A 26,847-nucleotide genomic window follows, 5' to 3' on the forward strand; every position below is an offset into this window, starting at 1 on the left:
ACGTGCACGTATCATCCCAGAACTAAACTGAAACAACTGCTCGAGCTCAGTTCAGATAAAAGCTTTTCAAAGCTTTAACTCCCACCTCTGACAGAGCTTCAATCATGTCCTGGGGGAGGTGAGGCACATTGAGTCCAAATGTTCCATGCCTCCATTGTTGAGGCGGCTGACCGGAACTGTGGCCGTAAGGTGGGTGGGGGGCTGTCGTGGTGGCAACCCCCGAACCCGCTGTGAGGTACCCCAGGTACACCAGCGGTGAGGTAAGCCGTCAAGCTGAAGAAGGAGTCCTATCGGGCCTTTTTGGCCAGTGGGACTCTGGAAGCACCTGATGGATACTGACAGGCCAAGTGGAACCCCGCCTCTGTGGTTGCTAGGGCAAAAATTCGGGCGTGGGAAGAGTTTGGTGAGGCCATGAAGAATGACTTCCGGACGACCTCAAAGAGATTCTGGTCCACCATCCAGCGACTGGGGGGGCTGTGCACCGTTAACACCGTGTATGGTGGAGATGGGGCTCTGCTGACCTTAACTAAGGACATTGTGAGTCGGTGGGGGGAATACTTCAAGGGCCTCCTCAATCCCACCGATGCGCTTTCCGATGAGGAAGCAGAGTCGGGAGGGTTCGGATGTGGGGCCTCCCATTTCTGGGACTGAGGTTGCAGAGGTGGTCAAAAAGCAAGTATCTCGGAGTCTTGTTCACGAGTGAGGGACAAATTAAGCGGGAGATTGACTGGTCTATCGGTGCGGTGTCAGAAGTGTGGGCTCTGCGTCAGCCTGTCGTGGTAAAGAAGGGGCTGAGCCAGAGGCCAAAGCTCTCAATTTACCGGTTAATCTATGTTCCTATCCTCACCTATGCTCACGAGCTGTGGGTAGTGACCAAAAGAACGAGATTGTGAATACAAGCGGCCGAAATGGGCTTCCTCCGCAGGGTGTCTGGGCTCCAGCTTAGAGATAGAGTGAGAAGCTCGGTCATCGGACTCGGACTAGAGCCGCTGCTCCTCGGCATCGTGAGGAGTCAGATGAGGTGGCTCGGGATGGATGGATGGATGGATGGATGGATGGATGGATGGAAGTGGAAATGTTCAAAAGGTTAACAAATGATTTTCATTACAATTAAAAAATCGAAAAAAAGAAATTATGTTCAACTGTTCCAAATGCATGGAGCATCACAGAGGACAGTTCAGGAGGATAATTGCAGTTATAATTGACCAGGGCATTGATTGAAAAGAAGAACATTTTCAGCTGAGTCAGTCATCAGGTCAGGCCACTGAAAGGTGACACTGAATAAAATCTATTGTAAAAGCTATGTGGAACAATTAAATCAATATGAAGGATTCTTTTTTATTGAATTTTGGCTTTCCCCATTCTTCTGTTTGTTTTTTATCAAAGAGGATGAACCTGTAGTTTTTGCCACCAACTCACTCCAGAGGCGGAAGAAGGTAGTGGGCTTAATGGTCCCGCGCCCCACTGGTTCAGGCTCCATCCACTCAAAGAACAAATCGGGTATTATCATAAGCGAGCCGCTGAACTTCAGACAGATCTCCTCCATCATTGATGTCGACATCTTACCTGAGACACACCGACGTGTCCGACTGCACAAGCATGGTACTAACAAACCTCTGGGCTTCTACATCCGTGATGGGGTGAGCATGAGGGTGACACCACAGGGTGTAGAGAAGGTAAGACTGCTTTTTTACCTTAACAAGTTTAGACAACTGTTACAAGTCAGGTTTATTTTCTCCTGCCTGTAAATGTCAGCTCTGCACTCACAGAACAAGCTGAGTTGATGATAACACGTTTGGAACAAAATGTTGGAATATTTGATCATTTCACTTTGAGTTGTGATCTTTAAAATAGACTTTAATTAAACACTAATCAGCCGTAACATTATGACCAGCTGCCTGCTACTGAATAGGGTATCTGAATAGGGTATCTCCAACTCTGGTACCTCCAAAACAGCTCTGCCCAGGCTGGATGATGACCAAGAACATGTGAGGGTGTCCTGGAGGATCTTGGCAAGAGATCCTATGGGCGCTTTGGGTTGTGGGGAGGGGTTTTATGCGCTGGACTTGCTGCCCACAGATCCCATCACATTGGTATCTGTGGAGTCAGTAAATACCCCAAACTCCTTGTTGTGTTTTGGAGCCCTTCATAAGCAGTTTTTAGGGCTCACAGTTGTCCTCCTTGGGGAGGCTGTAGGGGAGTGCTGTTACCATGTGGTCTGCAGAAATATTTTGGTAGCTGACAAAATTAAAACTTAACATTTCTCTGAATGCTTTGATTATAACAATATGTGCAGAGTTACTCACTTCACCTGTCAGTGGTTTTAATGTTGTGGCTGATCATTGTGTATGGATGCCTGTCATGTGTTTGTTTACTTATTAGGAACCATGCATATGAGAAAACATTACTGTTACTCTGCTATTTTCCATCAGTGGAACACAGGCAGATTGTAGATACACTAAAAAAATATGTTTTAGAAATTGACTCCAGATAGAGATACAAAGAAGGTCAGAGACATTGTGATATAGCAGAAAGTTGGACATGTTGTCCGCCTGCCGACTGATGCATGCACCCTCTTCTGTCTCCCCAAGGTTCCAGGAGTCTTCATATCTCGTCTGGTGCGTGGTGGACTGGCAGAGAGCACAGGACTTCTGGGTGTTAATGACGAAATCCTCGAGGTCAACGGCATCGATGTTGCAGGGAAGTCTTTGGATCAGGTAAATAAAGTTGATAACACGGAGATCTTTTAAACGCTTTTATCCAATTCACACAGTTAATTGCTGCTAACAGTAATATGGAACAGTTCATAAGACATCATTAATGGGACAGTATTACTCACATGAAATAACTGAAACAATATCACGACCGAAAAGAGCCGTACACACTAAAGAACCCAAATGCCGATTGAAAGACTGAGCGGGAGGATCAAAAAACTATTTATTTACAGTAGTGGCTGGTGTGTCCAAAGTGGTGGTGTCCAGTTCAGGTACTCACTGGGGAGAAACAGAATGTCAACAAAGGCGATCCATGGGTTCCATGGGAATGAGAGTTTACAAGGTAGCGGCTAACAAAGAGAACCAGAAGGAGTGAACCGAGGGGTGAGGTAGTCCAAGGCTGTGGTGTGACTGATCAGGGATAATGGCGTGGTGGGCAGGCAGGCAGCAGCAGCAAAAGAGAAACTCTGAGGCAGAATTCCACACTGGTGGTTACAGGGAAGACTGGAGGTCCACACAGCAAGGGGAAAGGTTAGAAATCTGGAGTAATTCTCAGCAGTCAAAGAAGTCAGGATCGGCCTGGATTACCACAGGTAACTGTGAGACAATCTGGCGGAGGCTGGAACTCCTGCTGATCCTTAAAAAGCCAGCCAGTAATGGAGGGAGATGGACAACAAGTGTTCAGACAGGAGCAGGCCAGACTCCGCCTGAACTTCCTGGATGCCTGCTCCACCCCGCCTAGAACTCAGAACACACCACAACCAAGTGCAGTCATGACAAACAAGGCCAAACCTGTAGCACTCAGTGATGCTGCTGGAATATTTAGTCTGTGTTTAACTGAAAATGTTTGATGTCAAAAGTTGAAGCTAAGAAGCTGACAGCCATGGATCATATACAAGACAGAAGACTGGTGAGCTGAACCACAAGATGTGTACTATACTGAGGTGTCAGATGGATGACTGAAAGCAGGTGTTAATGGAACAGAAGAAAAGGAAAGAAATAACATGAACTAAAACTAAATAAAGCAGGCCCGTTTACACCAGAGTTCTGCTTTGTAATCTCTGCAGGACGTGCTTTGGCACAAAATTCTATATTTTTTCTTCAGTATTAATGGTGTCTTGACAGATATGCAAGTTACCCATAACATGTGCACGGATGCTCCTCCACACCATCACAGATGCTGAGAGTGAGTCAGATGGTCCCTCAGTGCAAGCCTTGATCACCACAGGGCCATGTGTGGTTTTAATGCCTCAGGGTGTTCATGGCTGGTTTTCATCCCTGTGTAATGAGTCCGGACTCTATTTTTTTAGTATTTCTCACATCATTCATGATATGATGGATAGCAGCTGATATGCCAGTCTTACTTTACTGTAAAAACATAGCTGTCCTTTCTGCCTCTGTAGTCAACTTTACCTCTGAAAGACGCTTCAGTACCCGCCAATGTTACAGAGCTGACCCGTGGTGATGGTGTTTGTGTATCACCCGTCTTTTGTTGCTCTGTTCTACCTTTTATTGTTTTCAGCATCAACATTCAAAAGGAGAATGAGTTTTTTTTTTTGTTAGAGTTAAAATAGGTAGCAGACCATTGCATTCTGTGTTATTTACAGCTTACAGAGCATCCCAACGTGTTTGCAGCTTTGTTGGAAATCAGAAAATCCAGCAGCAAACATTTTCCTCCAAATGCAATGCAACATAGATTGCTGGGATTCAGTTTAGTCTGTAAATCCTTCAGGTGTTCTCTCCTACCTGTTGTTTCAGGTTACCGACATGATGGTGGCCAACAGTCACAACCTCATTGTCACAGTGAAACCGGCTAACCAGCGGAACAATGTTGTGCATCGCAGCAGTAAGACCTCAATGGGCAACTCTGGTTCTGTGGGCTCAGCTGGATCCACCGGTTCTGCTCTGTCACATGACTCACCAAGCCCGGCCTCCCAGAGCAACCCCATCACTGCGAGGTATGACATAGACAATTGAAGCTACTTGTTGTATCATTTGTTTGAGGAAGATTTCAAATTGAAAATGGACTGGATTTATGAAGCGCTTTTCCCGTCTTGTGGAACAATACACATTCACCCATCAACACACACTATTTCACACAGTGTTTTTCAGTCCTGTAGGGCTGCAATCAACCAAAGAAATTCTTGGTCGACTGAAATCCTGAAATTTCGACAAAAAATCGACTAATCGGGACAAACTCGACTCTGACAGGATATGCACACACCTAATCTGAAGTACAGACTTTTGGGCTTTTGGTTGAGATCATTGATACAAGAAAATATATTATACCCATTAAATCCACATTTGGAAACTTATTTAAATAGGACTGTATGGACCTATACAAGCATCCAACAACAGCTCTAACTACATAATTTATTGTTATTGTTAATTTTTGTATTATCTTTATTCAACCTCTCACTGAAATCAAAGATCTCTTTTACAAGAGTGACAAGACAGTAGCATGAGAACATGAAAGACCCATTCAGACATTTTGTCAAAAGCAGAAGAATTATTGATATATTGCTCACAAAAGACAATTAGATACGACAAATTGTAATAACATTTGGTGAGAAACTACTTCGAGAGTCATTTTGTCTTCAGTGCTGTAGCTTTTATGCAGTTATTTAAAAGTGAGCTGCACTCCACCCTAATATGTATTTAATAGGGCTGTAATCAACCAAAGAAATTCCAGGTCGACTGAAACCCTGAAATTTCTACTAAAAATCGACTAATCGGCAGACTCGAGTCTGACGGCAAACTCGAGTCTGACAGCTCTGACAGCATTTAGCATCGCATACAACTGCGCAATATAATAGCCCATGATTACTGAAAATATACTGATATCAGCACAAGGGGAAGGCAGTTGAACACAAAGGGCAATTCAGGGAAAATTATCTTTATTAACCATCCCAGATCAAGACAAGTGCAAACGTAATAAAGCTGTAAGTGCTGGACCAGTTTGAGTGATAGAGGAGGCCTAACATCCAGCGTGGTCTGGATGGATCTGAGGGATGCTGCTGTTAATAAACGATTATTAGACTAAAATATCGAAATATGTTTAATATGATATTAATAGCTTATAATATTGAAATATTACCGTTTTTAGATGATACGCCATGTTTTAGTCGAGCTGTGATATGCAAACTGTGCATTCGACTTTCGACTGTGCGTTTCCGCCATCTATTTTGGTAAAAATTCTGCCACACTGCCATGTCTTTGACATGGATGGTAGAGGAGGACTCACTGAAATGCTAAAAATAAAAATAAATGTTCAGCAAACCACCGGACATTGGATAACGTGCACGTTCTTTAATCTTCTCCAGTGGGTTGGGCTAATCCAAACAAGGGGGGTGTTCTTTGAAGACAGGCTGCTTTTGAAGACAGCATCAAACCACCAACCCTTTGACTGGTGGTCCACACAACTGCCCCTAAAAGCAAGGAAAGCTGTTGTCCTTCTTGTTTCTGATGGGCAGATGATGCTGGATTATGATGAGAGTAGAGTCACAAGCAGGAAGAGGAGAAGCTTAGATGAACGTTGAGGAAAGCGGTGAATGACAATGTTTTTTTATCTAGTGGGTACTTCAGCTGAAATCCTTGTGGCAGCTTTATTTATCCTGATTTTTGCTGGATTACTCTCACTGCTGGTTAAAACCTTGGCACATCTTCAGAGGAGAAAAAATAAGAATTGTGCATTCTGTAAATGAGCTCAAAGTGAAACATGTTGATGCATTCTTTGGATATCTGCAACTTCAGTTCAGATGCTACGTGTACTTTAAACTCGTTTGTTTGGATTAAATGACACCATGAAAATGATTGCTGAGCTGCTCAACAGTTGGTCCCAGCTGTCAAAGCTTTTTCTGTTGGCAGTAAAAAAGGTTCTGCTGAACACAGTGGAGCATTCAGCAGCTCAGGAGCTACATTTTAGTTGGTGGGAACCCGACCAGAGTGAAAAGTTAATGCTGAAAGTCAGTACTGAAACTGGATGGATAAGATGGACACAGAAAAAAGAAATGTGGTTTGCATTATGACACGTTTGTCTCTGTTTGTGTTGTTACTGCAGCAGCAGCATTGCTGAGGGTGACAGCGATGATGAGGCGGATGACGGCGACCTCATTCTGGAGAATGACTCCCTGACGCTCTACAACTCCCATCCAGTAACTAACAGTAGCAACACAAACGTGAACAGAGATTTGCCTTTCAGAGGAAGGCCCCTCCCACAGAGCGTCTCCATGCCCAACAGCATTGGAGCGTCTCTGAGTCACAGCTCCATGTTGTTGTCCACCCACAACGGAAACCCCACCTATGCAGCCAGTAGCAGCCAAGAGAACATGAGAGAGGATGGCAACACGATAACACTGTGACAAGTGTAACCATGGCAACACAGACACCTACACGATATCACTGAGGACTGTTGAATGCTCATGACAGTGTGACGACTGCAAGTGGCTGTCAGATAACAGACTAAGCAGCAGCTTCCTGTCGGTCCTGCTTGTGGAGCGCTGACAGGAGCACACGGACGCCATTCTGCTACTTCCTGTAGTTTCTTATCTCTTGCCAGCCTTGGTGGGTATTTGGCTTTTTGTATGGCAGCAACATGTGGCTGGGGTAATGTATAAAGCTTCATCATCAGGTGTGTATGCAAAAAGTAATTATGTCGTTTTTATTATAGTTACCCGATGGATATTATCTAACCCCCCCCCCAATTATAGCTGATTAGTTTGGCCTTATTGAGGGTAACAGGATTAAACAAATCTTGTAAGTGCTGGACCAGTCAATGATGTCACTATTAACTGCATATGATATGCTAAATAAAGCTAGACAGTGAATAATCAGTAGAATCCATCTATTCATCCATTTTTTATATCTGCTTAATCCAATTGGGGGAGGGGGGTCGTATCCCAGCTGTCACTGGGTGAGAGGGCCAGGGTACACACTGGGCAGGTCACCTGTTGTCCATCACAAGACCACACAGAGACAAACAACCATGCACACCACAGCCAGCAGAGTGTAAAACATTAACAAACAGGGCCAGCAGCCATGTTTGTTAACATCTCTGTCCATCAGGTGCTTCCACAGAGCACATGGGCCTCCAGTGGAGGGAGACGCATAGTTACTGGTATTTTGATCAGGCTCTGTGCTGAAAACAGATGTCTCAGAACTACTTCTGTCACCACTTTGATTATTTTAACAACGGTATATGAGATACTTTCATAAAAAGCACAAGAGTAACCAAATAATATTAGATAATATACTTTAACTCACAGCTACTTACCTTACAGCTCTAGTATGTAAGATAAGGTTTAATGTGAATGGAATGGAAATCTGACTGTCCATAGCTTCTCGCTGAGCTCAGTACACCTCTGCAGCATGTGAAGGCAGCAGGACACACATGATGAGAGCCCCTGACTGCAGCTCCAGAGCACAGCTGCTTCAGGGCATTCAGTGTTGATTATCCGCACAAGTATCCAGAGTCTATGCTTTTATTCTGCTTCAGCCAACTGTTCCACACTTGCTGTGTGCTGGTGGACTCAAGACATCACTCTGCACAAGTTGCTGTGCTTGCAAAATTTTTAATTGTTCAGTGATTATTCAATCTTTAACCAGACAGGGACAGAGGAACAAAAAACTCACTGAAATTACTGATATATGACTCTAAAAACACTCAATTACGTTTGCAATTCATGCTTTTATTCGGTATCTTCTTTTTAAATGACTGTTTAGCTGTTTTTTCATATCTAATCATTGTCCTCTTCTCAGCAGATGAACACATATTACACACTGTGTTCTTTGTCACATTTTCTGCTTCATATTTCATGTCACACAATGATTGACAGTTTGACAGTTGGAGATGTATAAAGAGTGGCTTTCCACAGCTTGGCCTTGGGTGATAATAATGTGGCTCAAAGACAGCTGTCATGTTTACATCCAGCAGTAAGAAGCAAGGCTAAAATATCCCAGGAGCAGGAGTTCTATCGCCTGCATGTCTGTAGAATCCTCCGTTTGTCCCAATATTTGCTCAGTTTTGGCGTTGGCATGAGTGTGTCCTGAAGACTATTTCACAAAAACGGGATAAAACCAGGGCTTTACAAAAGAAGTCAAGTTTGACCATGTCTGTCCTACCTCTGCACACTTTGGTTTGGATAGATGCACGTTCACAACTTTCAGCAGACCGCAAGATTGTCTGACATGAAATGGAGACAGAGTGAGAGGAAACCATCCAAAACGCCTCAAAAGGAAAGAACAAATACCGTAAATTCCGGACTATAGAGCGCACCTGAATATAAGCCGCACCCTCTAATTTTAAGAAGAAAATCCATTTTGTACTTGTACAGGCCGCACCGGATTATAAGCCGCAGGTGTCCACATTGTAATCTGAGATATTTACACAGAAAGATGTTACACGTGAGGATTTTTAAACTAATACAGTAACATAAACAAATACATCCTGCAAATGCTTTTTTTCCCCGAATAATGCCTGTAACAACGATGGTAAAAAAAAAAAAGACTGAAGCCTACCAGGAAAAGTCATTGTTCGCCTTCTTGATCTTCCTCCTGCGCACTAAAACCATCAAAGTCATCTTCTTCAGTGTCCGAATTGAACAGCCTCAGAACGCCCACTTCAGTCTCTTCGTTGTCGCTCTCACAATCTCATCTCATATTGATCGCCTTTAGTTTAAAAGCTGCATCATATGCATTTCTTAGTTTATTTTCCATGTTGAGGGTGAGTACAAATGACTGATTTACAATAATCTAGCAGTGTAAGTGTGTTTGATTTATTGCACAATTTCATTGGACCACTGTGAACTATTCGTTAATTTTATTGGTCTAATGTTACGAGGCAAAATGTTTTTGGCGGCATGAAAAAAAAAGGAAAAAAACATATATTAGCCGCACCGTATTATAAGCTGCAGTGCTCAAAGCCTGGGAAAAAAGTAGCGGCTTATAGTCCGGAATTTACCATACATGTGTACGTGGCCTGAAACATACTTTATCCTGACTGATAACAAACTGTACATGAACTCAGCATTTTATGGACTTCATTCACTGGTGCCTGCAGCTCACTGTTTTTATCTTCTCCATTTCAGCGTGAGAAAACCTTGGTTCAACTGTGTGTTGTGAAACTTGCTGAAAATGCATTTATCACTCAGCTGGGATGTTCACGCTGCTGGTGAAATATTGACCAGCTGGAATTAGATGGACAGAAATAACTTATTTACACATATTTTTTCATTCATCTATAATGAGTAAGGGACATGTTATTTCTGTGGACCCTGATTCTGAACGTTGAATTCACTGTGGGATCAGGAAACTAAGGACAGAAATAGACGGGGTGGAGTTAAACCATCCAGAACAAAATGATGGGGATTCAAACTAAGAGGAAAAAGTTCTTGAACTGTGTCAGCAAAAGTCTTGTTTGTGTGATGTGACATTGAGTGTTATCATCAGTGCAACAAGTGGGACATGGCATCGTAAAAATAAGTGAACCCCTCTGTGGTAGTCTGAGGGATTTGTGACATGTATTCTACATACATCAAAAATCTTAGTTCAGTTTTACTGTTGAAATCTGCAGACACCTTTTTAAGAATCTCCCTGTCCTTACTCATCCATATTAGACAAACCGTGATATGAGCTTCTTCTCATCACAGCATTGCATGCTGGAGCCACTGACTCAGTTACCAGGTAAATGTTGCTGCCACAGATTCATTCATTGGGCTGCAGAACTGTAACATTTCCTCTTCCTAAACAGACATGTAAGGTGTCAGTTCTAAAGCAAAGTTCTTGCAGAGCTTTTCTAGTTGACCTCTCAAAGCACTTTAACACTACAAGCCACAACCACCCATTAACACACACAGGCTACACCGACTCATCAGGCTTTCAGTGAAAAATAACAACCACCCTAAAAAAAACCACTGACTGTGTGTCTATGACGACTTTGTCCTTGACCTTCAGTGGGCAGTGATTCTGTGGTGTCAGCGTGTACATTTTCCACACTGGGACCACCGTGTAATGAGATATTATAGAGGTTGTGCTTTTTTCATGTATTCTGAGATATCAGGTTGGAGCTAAACCATGAAATTAGTTTACAGCGAATACTTCTCAAAAGAAAGGTACCGTAAATTAATCTTTTCACTTTGGGGATAATTACACAAATTCATAATGATTTATTGAAATGTGAAGTGAATATATTGTAAATGTAAAATCATGTAACAATGAAGATTTACATCATCTGGGAGAAGTTTTTATTTTGTACTGTGTGAAATATGGAGATCATTTTTTACATTTTGATAGTATGTGAAAGACATGAACATGACTGGCAGGTGGTTCACTTTGTCTTTAATGAATGTGATTCTAGTAGCATATTGAGGTTGAGCTTGTTCAGAGGCGGATCCGTGGACCTCCAGGGGCTCTCCATGATGCAGTGTTGACAGATTTGCACCGTGTCTGCACAGCAGAAAGTGGGGCAGTGAGGGCGGTGACATCAGCTCCTGCTCGCAGATCCTGTTCTTAAAGCCCTTTGATGGACAGAAAATGTTTCCTCATTGAAATTCAGATTTGATCCAGACTGTCACGTTCAAACTTGTGGAGGGGTGTTGGACGCTCTCACACACACTGTAAACTACATTGCTGATTTCAGACTAAAAGCTAAACAGAATGTTGTGTGGTGTGGGACCACTGCTGTGAGTTCTGTCATGGCAGGTCGCTTTGGAGATGTTTGGACTAATGCAATGACCTCCTTACCTTACATTATTTCAGAAAATGAAGGAAGTGCCTTTTTAAGTGCCCATGTCATGTAACGTGCAGTACACCACTGAATCATCTCCTTGCAGCATGACTCATTGACAGCCTGTTGAAAGGTTTGACAGATGTGATGTGGAAGCTGAACTCCTATAAGACTGTCATTTGGAGATCAGATAAGACAAAGATAATGTAATTCCAATAAAGTATTGTTAAAAAGCAATTTCACCTTTTCCTCGTCACTGTTCACTCTTTCATTCTTCTTTTTCATTCCTTCTGTTTTGTATTGTATTACTTTTACTGGCAATACCTCTTTCCATTCCTTCTTTGCCCGTGGCATTTAATTCCATTCTTTCTCTCAACTTTCTGTATGTCTGACTTTTTTTCTTCCCTCTATTAATTGTCTCTCCCTTTGTTTTTTGAATAACATGGATTCCCTCCTTTCTGCTTCTTTATTTCTGGCCACTTTCTCCTTTGCTTCTGTTCCTTTTTACTTCCTAACACATGTTTTAATCCATGTGAAAGTCTCATTCCTTTTCGATTTTGACTGATGAAGTGCCCACCCCTCTTTTTCCATTACAGTGCAAAGTTTGATCGTGTTTGACTGCAGTCAGACATGCATCAGAGGTGAAGCAGCCCAAAGAGATGTTCATGTATACTGTAGTTCCTCCGTCATGCCTGACCAGCAGGATCCAGCAGCAGACATTTTCTTCCAGCCAAGCCACCGATGTTATCGCTTACAGTCAATGTTAGACCTCCTTAAAGGTGAATGTGGGGTTAAGTTCACACCTCGTAGTCTCAGCCTTCCTGTCAATGAAAAGTGGAGGAAACATCTGAACTGACTCCAGCAGCAGTGTGATGGAAATGTGATCAACGTCAACAAAAGTGATATCTATTACACAGCTAGCTAAACCCAACACTGCTGCTGTTTGCTTAACTGGGGCTAATAGCAGCTGTTTATATAACTGGAGTAAGTAGAACTTTAAGTCATTGAGGTTCTAAGGGGGATAGAGGAAAAGAAACAGGAAGTCACATGGCACAGATGGAGGTTATGGTCTGGGTTATACAGTCAAAGTGGCTCATAAAGCAGCAGATGTTCAAATTGTCTTCAATTACACAGTTGTGGGACTGTCTGACAGAGATCCAAACCTGTTACTGTCTATGATCATGGGGAAGGCCTTCTCTTTGGTCAACAGGGTGTAGGCCCCACCCCCACCCTTGGAGGGTTTTGTGGTGTGCTACTTACCAGGATCAGGCATGAAAACGGATCAGGGGTGCAAAAGTATGAATGTATAATATTGGCGACACCTTCTGCACCTTCCTCTTGTGCACTGCTGTTTGACAGTGTGCCTGCAGTGCACGGCTGCTCTGTTAGCATAGTTAATGTCTTTGTGACAGAGAATGCACCGTGCAAACCCCTCACTGCTTACTGATCTTCCTGAACACATCTGACAGATGAAATGATAGCTCTTGTCCTTTCACTGTGACTTTTCCTTCTAATTTGAGCCAAGACCAGCTGCACTTGATACCTGCATCCAGTTGTTTGACCACCACAGCATCTTTCTCTCCCAACACACTCATTCTGGATATACACTGTTAGTATTAGGGTTACCTTATATCGCAGCTATATCTTCCCTGATTCAGTACAACCCCCCCAAAAAAAAAATTTAATCGGATCTACACGATTCACAAAGGTCACCTATTTTGGATTCGAAACGGCGAATTTGTGATTTTCAAGCATGAGAATGATGTCCTCCTTTGGTCTGAGACCTGGGAGTCCTGCACAGTATCTTAGCTGTTCTCAGGCATTCCTCAGGCAGAACCTCAGATGTTTACCAGGAATTTTCTGCAGCCTCGAATTCCGCAAATACCTCTGAGATGTCTTTGGATTTCACCTTCCACTTTATTCCAGTTCTTCCTTGAGCCCTTAAAGTTCTTGATGTTCTCTTGATCATTTTTCTTGTTATTGTCAATCATGATTCGCACATCTGTTACAACTGCCCAGTGCAACACTTTTGGTCCTTTGCAGAACTTCAGAACTTATAACATAAACATGGGTATGCCAGTGTTGTGAGAATGTATTTCAAGACAATTGATGATGTTTTTGTAATCTTACTGTACCTGTCTTCTGAGGTAGATCCCTGCCTCTATGGATCAGGTGTTCTGCTGTCCTTTTGTCGGGCTTTTATCTTATTGCCAGCCTCTTCCTCTTTCTGTCAATGATATGTCCCATGGAGGAACATATGTAGTCAATGAGTCACTCTCTTAACAGAGACATATTTTTGATGGACTGAGTGTCATTTTGGACCATGTCTCTCAGTTTTACAAACTTTGATTTGCTATATTAAAACCTTGCAGGAATCTTTGATTATGATTTTTTTTCAGCTTTGTATATTTTTGATGAAAAGTGTCATCAAAACCTTATAAATCTCTGGAGAAACAAATGTTCTGACATTTTTTGGAAGTTTTTCTTTCAGTGATTTTTTTTGGTGTGAAGTCACCCTGGTGAGAGGCATCATATCCAAAAGTATTCCATTTCTAACTGTGGCTTCTTTGCATGTTGACAGGTCATGCTACATCATTAAAAATGTATATTATATATTGTTTAATGAGTTAAACATATTTAAACTGTCTTATTGGTTAGATGATCATTTAACCACCTTGTTCAACCATGAAGGTCAACCATGAAGGTCTTTTGCTGCCATCTCATGGTTAAAATCATTGCAGACTACAGGACAGTCAGGACAAAAAAAGATATTCAGACCAATATTTATTCAGAGAACATTTTTCTTGCTTTATGTACAGCAAACTGAAATAAAACTTGTGCAAGAAAAATACCAAGAATTACAGATTAGTTCAGTGAGTAAACCAGAGCTTTCTCGCTATGTTGCTGTGGTAGCACCACTCAGGCCCACTGCTGTGATATGTTATTTTGGACCTGTTCTTACAAGTAAACAGGCTGGCTCATCTCTGCTGGAGATAGTGGACGAAGACCTTCTCCGAGCTCGCAATATTATTGGGTTTTTTCAAGCCTAGCAACTGCATCCTCTGAATACCTGCAAATACACACACGCACAAGCAGGAGAGGGTCTAATGTCAAAAGCAAAGTATAAACCTGACATTATTATGCTCATCTGAATATTGCGTCATTATTAACCAATCAGCCAAAGAACTGGAAACTGATAAGAAAGTAATCTTTGAGGGATCTTTACCTGTGGAAGTTTGATGCAGGTTACACAGCTAAAATAATAGCTAATAGCTAAAATAAAGGCACAAAATAAAACTGAGCATATGAGTTTCTATGGTAAAACTCTGTGACACCTGCTGAACTTGTGTTTCCTCGGTAACAATCAATAACATTAACTGAGCGCAGAGTCCTACCACGTTAAGAGGCTGCAGCTTCTCTGCTGCACGTGTGTTCTGAAAGAGGATTGTATGCTGGAGGTTTTGGACACTTCTTACAACATGTGAAATCATGAAATGAAACTTCTGTCTGCTGACTGACTGATTGAGCCAAGCTGTTATCGACATTTATGACACTGATCCATGGTTGGCCTGCTGGTGCAAGTCTCTATGTTGAGCATTAAATATGCAGGTGAGAATCATTATTACTGTATGTCGGTTTGGATAGCACATAAGTTGTACTCAGAGTAAAGTGTCAGCACATCAGCTGCTGTTAAAACTGCATCTTTTATCCCTCTAGGCCAAAATGACCTCAAAACAATCAGGCAAACAAGCATTCAGCCTGCGGTGCCTGTTCAATGTTTATGCATTTAGCAGATGCTTTTATCCAAAGCGACTTACAGGTAGGCAGGTAGGGTAAGGGGGTCTTGCATAAGGACCCCTACTGGAGGTAGTACCTTTCATGCAGGGAGTTTTAACCCAGGTCTCCCACAAGGAAGGTGGCAATCTTACCACTACACTATCCAGTCCGTTTAAACATCCAGCAGACACACAATAATTCATGTGGGACTGTACTTGTCTTTACCTGGTCAACAGGTGGTAAGTAGATCTGTTAGCCTCTGTCTTTTTCAGATTACAGAAACATTTTCACTGTAATCGGACAGCTGCTAACAGCAGAGATCACGAGCTATAAAATCAAAATTTACTAAAAGAGGCCAACCAGTGAAAATCAGAGCAGAAAGGGCTTGTTTGGTTTGCCACTGATTTGATTCAATCCTGATATCAAGTAAATCCAAGTTCATTCTATCTAATATGTTAACCTAGTGTAAAGTGATACCAAATTAAATGTTACTGTACCTCTGAGGAGTGCATAAAAGCTCTGCAGCGCTTGCCTCAAAACGCTGTGGTCGTCCTCCACAAACCTCTTCCCATCTGAAGACGGGAGCAGGAAAAACAGGCTTCGTTTAGTAACAATTCTTAGTAACAAAGTCCTCCTAATTAATGTGGTACTAATGCATGATTCTGCTGGATAATTCAACATGGCTCTAATCCTAAACATTTGTTGTTATCTGACGGACAATTTCTCACATCCATCCATTTTCTATACCCGCTTAAGCCAATTTAGGGTCACGGGGGGGCTTAAACCTATCCCAGCTGTCATTGGGCGAGAGGCAGGGTACATCTGGACAGGTCGCCAGGCAATCACAGGGCCACACAGAGACAAACGAGACACACACCCATTCCCCCTTCATCCCTTCATCAGATGTTTAATAAGACTGCAGTCTAAGACTTATCTTTCAAATTTGCGATGACCTGTGAGTAAGCCTGTGTGCTCCAATTTATGACTCATTTGGTTTTGGTGTTAAACTGGAAACTAGATAAATGTTAGCTTTAGCACAGCATGCTCCATCTGCACTCCTGCTGTAAGAGACCTCAGCGAACAGCTGCTCCTACCTCCTAATGAAGTAGTCCTTAAAAATTATGCTAAACTACATGTACCTTCGGAAAACACTGAGACTGGTTCCTTACTGGTGGAGTTTGAAAAAGTTTGCCCAAAATAAGGGCCGGCTCCTCAGATTAGGGTTAGGATATTTAACAGGACATTTTGATTCTACAGAAAAAGGAGTTCTTCAATCCGGCTGAATTTAGGGGTCTCTAGGATTTATTCTTAATCACTAAGATGAGCCCCTCTAAAAGCAATATGTTAAGATTTAATTAATCACAGCAATCTTCAGTGAAGACTAATATCTCAGGTTTCTGTCAAATTGGTTTATTATTTAAAATTACTTAAAATTATCCAAAAAGTAGTTTACCTGTATAATTTGCTCAGTCAGCTGTAATCTATCTATCTTAGATATGATAGATAGATTACATCATCAGTATGTAATCTATCGTATGAAGGAACACTGATGCAGCCCGGTCACCTGTTACCCGGTTACTACAGATACAGTTTGTTAACTCATCTATGTAACATGATGCCATTCAGAGCAACAGAACTGAGAGTACCTGTTCCATCACTTAAAGTGTCCCTCACCACTTAGCATTCAGATGAAACTTCAGCCCATTGTTAGGGGTTTACAGCTTTCCAACATATTTGGTATGTAAGCTGTGTGAATCAGGGTGTGTGGAAAAACATACATGGAAGTATTGTAAAGTCGTACTGCTGTGATGTTGATGTCTAGGTTCATAGTGAAAGCAAAGAGTTTGCTTTGTGTTTAAACTCACACTTGCCCTTCAAGTACATCATGGACTGAGGGCCCCAGTGGACATTCAGCTGAGGGAAAACAGACAATATCAGCTTGCTGGTAAGAGTGAGTTGCAGAAAACTAGTGGAACATGTTTGGGAGCTGGAGTCATACCTTCTGTGCATGACAGGACTCTGCAAACAGGGAAAGGACTAAACTCCATGTCCAGATAACTGTAGCTTTTGTCTTCTGAAACAGTAAAAAAAGAAAGACCACTACTTCAGCAAAGATGCATTTAATTAGTTGTTGAACATATATTCTGCCAGTTTTTTAATTCTTCGTAGCTCCTAATTGGTATGAATACACTGACTACACTGTGTTATATAGAAACAGAGACATACACTTCACTGGCTTTTGTATGCTTTGCCAATATGGTAACAGTAAAATGTGTTAAAAGCTGGTTATATGTCCAATGAAACAGAAGATGTGCTGCCATACCAACGAGCACCTTTTATGGGTACAAGAACAAACCCCAACAAATCACGTATCACCCAGGATGTGTTCTCCACAGCACAACAGCTTTTAGTACTGGAGACTGTTTTGTTTTTTAAATAAAGCTGTGAATAAATACATTGCTGTGTCTGAGGAGGATATGCATATGATGTTTTCAAAATTTTCAGATTGCCTGTGACAACTGTGATAGGTAGCACCACCACTGCTGTGGGAAAAATCCAGCGCTTGATGGGGTGTGTGTGAAATATTGTTCACTGTAAAAGAGACGACAGTTTATTTTTTTTCCAAAACTATTAACATATATCACACTGGTCTTTGTGAAAATAAACCGTTTTATGAAAAACAGAAATAAAAGTACGACTTATCATCATTATGTACATTTTGTCTGTGCACATGCACTTGCAAGTATGGTAGAGGATTATTTAAGCCCAATGAATTCTAGTGTGAGTGGCAAAAGTATCACCATCCCACCTAGTAAGTTTTGAGGTACTCCTTATCAGTGAGAATTTCACACATTTGACCAATAAAACAGGGGATTCTTTAAGCCCAATGAATTCTAGTGTGAGTGGCAGCTGGGGTAGAAATTTAATTTGCTCATCTTTTTTTAATTGTATATCAAGGTAACAAGTCCAGCTGTGAACAAGTTTGAACTGTCAAATCAAAATGAGGTATTCCACATATTAACCTGCTGTTTTAAAGAGAATTAGTATGATGACTATCATCTTTGAAATTGAATTTACACACTTGTGGCCATTTTGATGAGTGAGTGAATACTTTGTGAGTGAGTGAAAAGTATCACCATCCCACCTAGTAAGTTTTGAGGTACTCCTTATCAGTGAGAATTTCACACATTTGACCAATAAAACAGGGGATTCTTTAAGCCCAATGAATTCTAGTGTGAGTGGCAGCTGGGGTAGAAATTTAATTTGCTCATCTTTTTTTAATTGTATATCAAGGTAACAAGTCCAGCTGTGAACAAGTTTGAACTGTCAAATCAAAATGAGGTATTCCACATATTAACCTGCTGTTTTAAAGAGAATTAGTATGATGACTATCATCTTTGAAATTGTTACAAGACACCCAGTGATAGTTTTTATACACTATATTGCCAAAAGTCTTCCCTCATCTGCCTTTACACGTTTATGACATCCCATTCTTAATCCATAGGGTTTAATATGACCTCGCCCACCCTTTGCAGCTATAACAGCTTCAACTCTTCTGGGTAAGCTTTCTACAAGGTTTAGGAGTGTGTTTGTGGGAATCTTTGACCATATTTCCAGAAGCGCATTTGTGAGGTCAGACACTGATGTCAAGCCAGGCCAGTCAAGTTCTTCCACACTAAACTGGCTCATCCATGTCTTTATAGACCTTGCTTTGTGCACTGGTGTGCAGTCATGTTGGAACAGGAAGGGGCTGTCCCCAAACTGTTTCCACAAAGTTGGGAGCATGAAATTGTCCAAAATCTCTCGGTATGCTGAAGCATTCAGAGTTCCTTTAACTGGAACTAAGGGGCCAAACCCAGACTCCTCCCATGGAGAAGCGTGATTCCTCACTCCAGAGAACGCGTCTCCACTGCTCTAGAGTCCGGTGGCGGCGTGGTTTACACCACTGCATCTGACGCTTTGCATTGCACCTGGTGATGTATCGCTTGGATGCAGTTACCATGGAAACCCATTCCATGAAGCTCTCTACACACTGTTCTTGAGCTAATCTGAAGGCCTCGTGAAGTTTGGAGGTCTATAGTGAGTGACTCTGCAGAAAGTTGGTGACCTCTGCCCACTCTGCACCTCAGCATCCTCTGACCCCACTCTGTCATTTTATGTGGCCGACCACTTTGTGGCTGAGCTGCTGTCGTTCCCAATCGTTTCCACTTTGTTATAATACCACTGACAGCTGACTGTGGAATATTTAGTAGTGACAAAATTTCACGACTGGACTTGTTGCACAGGTGGCATCCTATCATGGTACCACGCTGGAACTCACTGAGCTCCTGAGAGCGACCCATTCTTTCACAGATGTTTGTAGAAGCAGTCTGCATGCTGAGGTGCTTGAATTTACACACTTGTGGCCATTTTGATGAGTGAGTGAATACTTTGTGAGTGAGTGAAAAGTATCACCATCCCACCTAGTAAGTTTTGAGGTACTCCTTATCAGTGAGAATTTCACACATTTGACCAATAAAACAGGGGATGCAAACCTCTGCCACCCCAAAAATCTGCATTGCAGAGTGATGCATCCCCTCCTTGTGTTGAAATATAGACACTTGAGGGTCAAATTGTGATGCCTATATCACGATTAGTCTGCTTTGACTTAGAATTATGAGTTTTATACATGGTACTTACATATTGGCTTTAAGAAACACGATGCAGATCTCAGCAATTCCAAACTCAGCACTGCCAAATGCATTCTCAAAGAAATCTAGTGCTGTAGATAACCTACAGCCATAACATAATTACAGCACGTACATTATCCATCCATTTTCTGTGCCTGCTTAATCCAATTCAGGGTCATGGGGGTGAGTTGTCATTGGGTGAGAAGCAGGGTACACTCTAGACAGGTCGTCAGTCCATCACAGGGCCGCACAGAGACAAACAGCCAGGCACGCTAACCTGACATGCATGTTTTTGGGTGGTGGGAGGAAGCTGGAGTACCCGGAGAGAACTCACATGGAGAACATGTGGGAGAACATGCAGACTCCACAAAGGAAGAACGAGTCGGGATTTAACCAGGAACCTCCTGCTGTGAGGCGACGGTGCTAACCACCACACCACCGTGCAGCCCACATATACAATTGTAAAGATCGTTTGCCAGGTATAGTCATCAGATAATCCACACTGTAGGGATTTTTCAGTGTGTTAAATGCTGTGCCAGAAAAACTTTATAAATGTCTAGATGAAGCGTATAAAACACGTTTCTGTCGGTGGAAATGTTTGTGAACTACAGACAACGTATATCCATGAACGAAACCTCCAAAAAAAGATGCATCGATTTTGACCAGTAATACGCCTCATAAATCCCGTAACAAAGATGCAATCTCAGCGGACAAGCAGTCCTCAGCACAACACCAGTGTAACCCAAAGCAAACCACCCTCTCAGCAAGATTCCAGGAATTTGAGCCATCAGAAAACACTCCTCCTACAACCTCTCTTTCTCCCCAGGGGAAAACTCTCTCTCTCTTTCTGAAACAATTTCAAACTATTAGGATTTCTGCTAGGTGCAGAGCTAATCTAGATGCATTCAAGATTAAGAATGAAGGGGAAATTTGCATGTCATGTCCACCTTCAGCTTTAATTCAAGCTGCTTGACAAACACTGCTTTAACCCTTTATGAATTACTACAACAAATCTCAACACATTCATGAATAACAAATTTTGACAGCCCTATATTTATTTCTTTTAATATCTAAATAGATAAATATATTAAAAATGTCTCCACAACTTACTTAAGATCAAACTTTAAATGATGGAATCATAATAACAATAATGATTATTCCCAAATGGTTCTACACTGGTGGCATCATTGTTGTAGCTCTGGTCATTTTGGATTTTTCTCTGTAACTTCTTGAGATGTTCTTCTATTTTTTTTTTCTGTATAAACAGACTTCTTAAATATTTTTGTTTTAGATGATGTTCTGCTGAAGTGCAGTATTTCTTGCATTTATATCATGTGTTAAGAAGTGACTTTTTCAAAATCCAATTAATGCCTAGAATGAGCCCAAATGCTCAACAAGTTAAATAGAAGATGTTGCAGATGTAGGGCAGGAGTAAAATGGACAAAATTTAACCAACCAACTATTTCTTTCATTGATCTTTGTGGGGAATTTCACATTACTGGAATAAAACTAGCTTTGACAAGCTTTGAGTGCTGGCAAGAACACAGCAGAAATATTGTGAAAGCAGTTTGTTTCACAGAAACATGGCTGCAGGAACATATACTGGGCTCCAAAGCTTCTCTACCTGGATCTCAGCCAATACAGGTAGACAGAGACTGCAGAATGAATGGCAAAAGTAAAGGAGGTATAGCAGTGCTAATGGAGACAACAAATGGTTTAATCATGCACATGTTACTGTGAAGAAAAGGATCTGTTCCCTGGACATTAACCGTTAGCTGTTCATATCTTTTTATGTGTCATTTTTTGTATATAATATAATAATTGTATATATATCGCCCTTGCAACCTCCAACACTGCATATGACACCATCAGCTAAGTTCTTGCAACAAGGCTGCAGGTTATGGGGGTGTCCACCCAAGGGTTCTAAAGGCTTGTGTAGAACAGCTATGAGGGATTTTACAACAGCTCTTCAACCTTATCAGAGTACAGGGAACTGGTTGAGCACTTTTTGGCATGGTGTGAGAACTATCACTTCACCTTAAACACGAACAAAACAAAAGTGATAATTGTGGATTTTAGGAGGACCAGGAGTAAGCCAAACACTAGTTCCATTATGTAAGAAGAGGTGGAGATGTTCAAAAACAAGGATTGTTATGATAAGGAAGATCCATCCATTTTCTATACCGTTAATCCGTCTATCGGGTCACGGGGGGGCTGGAGCCTATCCCAGCAGTCATTGGGCAAAAGGCGGGGTACACCCTGGACAGGTTGTCAGTCCATCACATAGAGACAAACAACCACACATGCTCACAGTCACTCCTAAGGACAATTTAGAGTCACCAATTAACCTAACATGCATGTTTTTGGACGGTGGGAGGAAGCCGGAATACCCGGAGAGAACCCACGCATACATGGGGAGAACATGCAAACTCCACACAGAAAGGCCCCAGGTGGGGATTGAACCTGGAACCCTCTGCTGTGAGGTGGCAGTGCTAACCACCACACCAGCCCGAGAAGGAACATAATAGACTTTATTTTTTTGGAAAACCTATGACCTTTAATATTTGCAAGATGTTAGTCCAGTCTAGTGTTGTGGTGCAGTCTGTTCAGTCTGCTTTGCAGCATCTGTTATGGCAGCAGCATAAGAGCCAGAGGCTCAAAAAAACTGAACAAACTGATAAAGAAGGCTGGTTCTGTGCTGCCCTGGAGCCCCTCAGTCTGATTGATAAAAGAAGAATGTTGCAAAGCTGCACAATGGACAAACTGCATCAGATCAAATTTCAGTGTGTTCAATCAGAGGCTTCTTCAGTTTCATCAAGGTCTAGTAAAGGAGGTAATTACTGGCCGCAGCAATAACTAATTCAATAACTCTGCAATGCTTTTATTTTTTAATTTCTTAAATTAATAATAATGTACTGCAGCAATTTATTGTCACGTTGCAGTTAAATATTAGGTTATTATTCAGATCTATTCAATTCAGTTCAATTTGATGTTGACTAAAACTGATTTTGTTTTTGTTTTTGAAGATCAATGGAAAATGAATGCAAATGAACACAAGGATTAATAGGATGTGTCCAGGCCAGTCATTTCAGAGATAACTGCAAATATGTAAACAACATTATTATAGTATCACCAACAGTATGCACGCAGTAACATTTATAGGAGTAGGTGGAGGTACAAAGAGACTTGTAAGTACTTTAGAAAAGAAAAGAAATATCAATAATAATATGAGGAACTAAAGCAAAAGGGTTCCTACACATTTATTGCTTGAACACCAAGAACTAGTAATTGGACAGATAACATCATTTACTAAATTGTGTCCAACTCCATGTGTGTAACTGTGGATAAAGTATTTCATAACATCTTAGTCCAACAGTAAAATATAAGCATGGACTGTCTGTTCAGCTCTACAATATTCAGGGTGGTGATGATGTTTGAATAAACGAATGCTTTTGTTCTGATTTTTATAGTCAATAATTATACTGCTTCTATTATAACTATTATTTATTATCTATGTTTTATTCCAACAGCCTGCCCTCTAATAACATACATTTCAAAATAAAACCTTTGTTAAACTGTTTCATCCTCCAGTGGATTTTGTGCGGGGCTATCATGGTCTGAATTTCAGCAAGCATTGATAAAGTGGAAATAAGAGGTGGCTGTCACATCTTCTCTAATTCCACTGCTTTTTTCATCATTTCACTGTAAATAACTTTGGGCTGTTTTTTGACAGTACCTTAGAACATTTTCTCAATGTAATTAATCAAAATGGCAAAACAACAGCAAACACAGTAGATTAATAATGAAATGCTATGAAGAATCACAGTAGCAAAAAGTAATAATGTACAAGCAGCAAAACAAGTAAAATACAGTGTATTATAAGAAACACCAGTTTTACTGTTAATCACTAAGAAGTACTAAAGAAAAGTCAAATCTTTCTTTTCAGTGTACCGATCAGTTTTACAAGGACTACAGATACATTCAACCAAAAGCATTTCAAATGTAGATATTTACAGAGCTTTTACAAAAAAGACCTATCTGCAATGACACGCTTTAAAAGTAACACATTAGACTGTATATGAAAACTTAGTGAGTCCTCTTACCATAACTGCTGCAGCAAGAACAGGTGGTCCAGTCACAGCATGTGTGTGGTTCAGAGCAATGTTCCAGGCTGCTTATATCTCCTATAAGGAGCAAGTTCGATCCTGCACCCCATGAAGCCAGACAAGACTCCTGTTTACTAGAAGCTAAAAAACAGCACAAGAGCAGGCTGACGTCATGACCATAATCTGCACATCAATAGTGTGCCTCTGTTGTTTGAGTCCTACGAGTGGTGTGTAGTGTGTGTGAGGTTCTCCCGCTAAGCGACTGCTATATTTCATGGTGATGTTAAGAAAAGCAGCCAATCCGAAATTGTGTATCACAATATAGTGTCTGTTCAGATTGTAAACTTGTTAGTCCACCCAAAAGTGTACAAAGTCATGCTCCTCCAAAGCAGAACTGGATCGTTGTTGGCGACTGGATGAAACCTTTGGCTCTCACTCTTGAACATTTTTATAAGAGGCATCTACGTGTTGACTTCATATGATTTGAAAGAAATAATTAATTTCTTTCTGATTAAAAACATTGAGCTGAAATTTTTCTGCATAACCACATTATGCAGCATCGGGTCTTCATCGTTTACATGCCAGTGGCGTGCACAGTCTGGTTACCAAACAGCAACAACTTAAACGGATGAATAGTTATTCATTGTTGCACTGACTTTGGTCATACTGTTCCTTCCTGTGATTTTCAAATGACCTTTTTTTTCCTGTAAAAAATGCAGTTTTTTTTTTACACAGACACTTTTTAACATGTGCTATGATGTATATCCACGGCAACAGGAAATTAGTTTGCATATGCAAGCAGCTCACTGAGCTTTTCAGAGCCCTCTTAAATCCAGAGGAGATGAAAAGGAGATGGATGCAGAGAGTAAGGAAGAGCAAGTTTAAACCTTTTCTTCACTTGATTCATCATGATAATGTGAGATAACAGGCAGAATGGACAACCTTGGATCCCAATCGAGAACACACACAGCGGTATGTTAGCAGAATATCAAGAAGGCAATACGACCCAACTTTCAGACTGCAGACAGAACGGTGACAGCAAACATCGAGCCGCTGGCTGTGACTTCCTGTCCATGTCACATTTGTTACCTGCCAGCACTGTGTGGGACATCATCAGCTAAGTTGTTGCTAAGCAACAAAAACAACATCCCGATCCATTTGTCCTGCTCACTAAAGAATTCAGCCACACCGCTCTATGCTTCAGCGTTCAAAAAGTCTGTCAAATGATTTTATTTTCAGCTCCTTGATGGTGGGATAACACCTTTCTGAGCGCACAGACATCATTTTGTTGTGTTGCAACATTAATGGATTACATGCAGTCCCAGTATTTTGAAACAGGAGCATTAGATAGACTTTGCCATGTCAGAAACTAGACTGGAGACCAAACAGTGAAATAACCTTTATTTTACATATTAACTGTCAAGGAACCATCACGCTGTTTTCTCTGAGCATCTGCTTATTTAAACTTTTAAACATTATATGAAAGAAGGAACACGCACTGTAATAATCTGAATACAGGGAGAACATATCCTCTAAATGCTTTGTAAGAAACTGCAGTTCCTACAGAGAAATAAACGGGATGTTACATTAACTTTCACAATGATGCATCACAGCACAAAGTCTAAAATTATACCACAAACTACAGAACCTGATAAACATGCTTCTGGTGCACAATGCAGACATTTTAGGGCACTTCTCTTAATGATGCATAATACTACAAAACTGTGACATGAACTGAAAATCGTTTTCTTCACGGGAACATGTTGAACAATCGTGGGCTCGTGGCTGATGATCTCCGTTCATCGCCAACCTCTGTTCTGGGCGGCTGTAGCTCAGGAGGAAGAGCAGTCGCCCACCAATCGGAAGGTCGGTGGTTCGACTCTGGCTTCCCCAGGATACATGTCGAAGCGTCCTTGGGCAAGACACTGAACCCCACGTTGCTCCCCCAGTGTATCATTGGGGGTATGAATGTGTGTGAATGCTTAGAAAGCACGTAGTTATGTCCTAAGATGTGCTGTGCCTATGAATGTGTGTGAGTGGGGTGAATGTGGCATGTAGTGAAGCGCTTTGAGTGGTCAGCTAGACTAGAAAAGCGCTATACAAGTACAAGTCCATTTACCATTCAAGAAGAAGAAAAGCAAGTGATTTAGAGAAAACAAATACGCTGCCTGGTAAGTAAAAGATCATCCTACTGAGACCCTGCGTCCTCATAAGGACACAACTTTATCGAAAAATGTTCCTTTTCAAAGACAATGCTTAGTTTTTAAACTTACTCAGTTGTACTCGTCCCAAACAGCCACGAGAGATGAAATGCACACCAAGTCAAGCTTTGGATAAGGCACAGCAATTCATCTCACACACCTGGGGAAGCAGCCACTGGCCATTTAAATCTCGAGTGGGGGGGGGGTCTGTGCTGAGTGCTGCACCGGCCCATCGTGTAGACCGGCCACCCTCTGCAAGGCACAACCAGAGCTTGTTTTAGGCCTCATAAAAAGCTTCCTTTTTATGGTGCTTCCAAAGAGCTTCTTACTGGTCACCTTTTTTGGGTTGCTTTTGGTGTGTCTCAGTCTGACATCAAAGGTGTCGTTTCGATCGCTTCTTTTCGACTGTCGTCGCCATCTGCGGTATTTCCTCAGCACCAAATTGGCAGCTGTAGAGACACGCCAGTGACGCTAAGCTCTCTCTGTTTGACGAACTATGTCGTGGATGTGCAGAGACATTTGCTCTTCCTTACCTTGGTCCTCCAAGTTCTCCCCCCTCTCATCCAATGAGCTCTCAGTCAGCTGAGTCACATCACTTTTAGTCATCTCTGTAGGATGCAAATAAATTAAATAAATGGAAAGCTTATTGGTTTCAGT

General features: G+C 41.6%; 1 protein-coding gene across 2 annotated transcripts in view; it reads left to right on the forward strand.

Moving 5' to 3' along the window:
* Positions 1-23,728, forward strand: part of pard6a (par-6 family cell polarity regulator alpha) — a 46,874-nt gene extending 23,146 nt beyond the window's left edge. The window contains exons 3-7 of one of the 2 annotated variants that reach the window (XR_011915828.1): positions 1,387-1,676; positions 2,592-2,717; positions 4,473-4,672; positions 6,775-7,348; positions 23,710-23,728. Coding sequence is in view for 1 of the 2 variants with exons in the window: in XM_072386536.1 (XP_072242637.1) it covers positions 1,387-1,676; positions 2,592-2,717; positions 4,473-4,672; positions 6,775-7,075 (917 nt within the window). In the remaining variant the exon portion in view is untranslated. Of the gene's footprint in view, positions 1-1,386; positions 1,677-2,591; positions 2,718-4,472; positions 4,673-6,774; positions 7,547-23,709 lie in introns of those variants that run through there. The other variant, XM_072386536.1, reaches the window with a different exon arrangement.
* Positions 23,729-26,847: the final 3,119 nt, after the last annotated feature.

Source organism: Leuresthes tenuis, unplaced genomic scaffold (genome assembly GCF_036924035.1).
Source record: "Leuresthes tenuis unplaced genomic scaffold, fLeuTen1.0.hap1 SCAF_5, whole genome shotgun sequence".
NCBI lineage: Eukaryota > Metazoa > Chordata > Actinopteri > Atheriniformes > Atherinopsidae > Leuresthes > Leuresthes tenuis.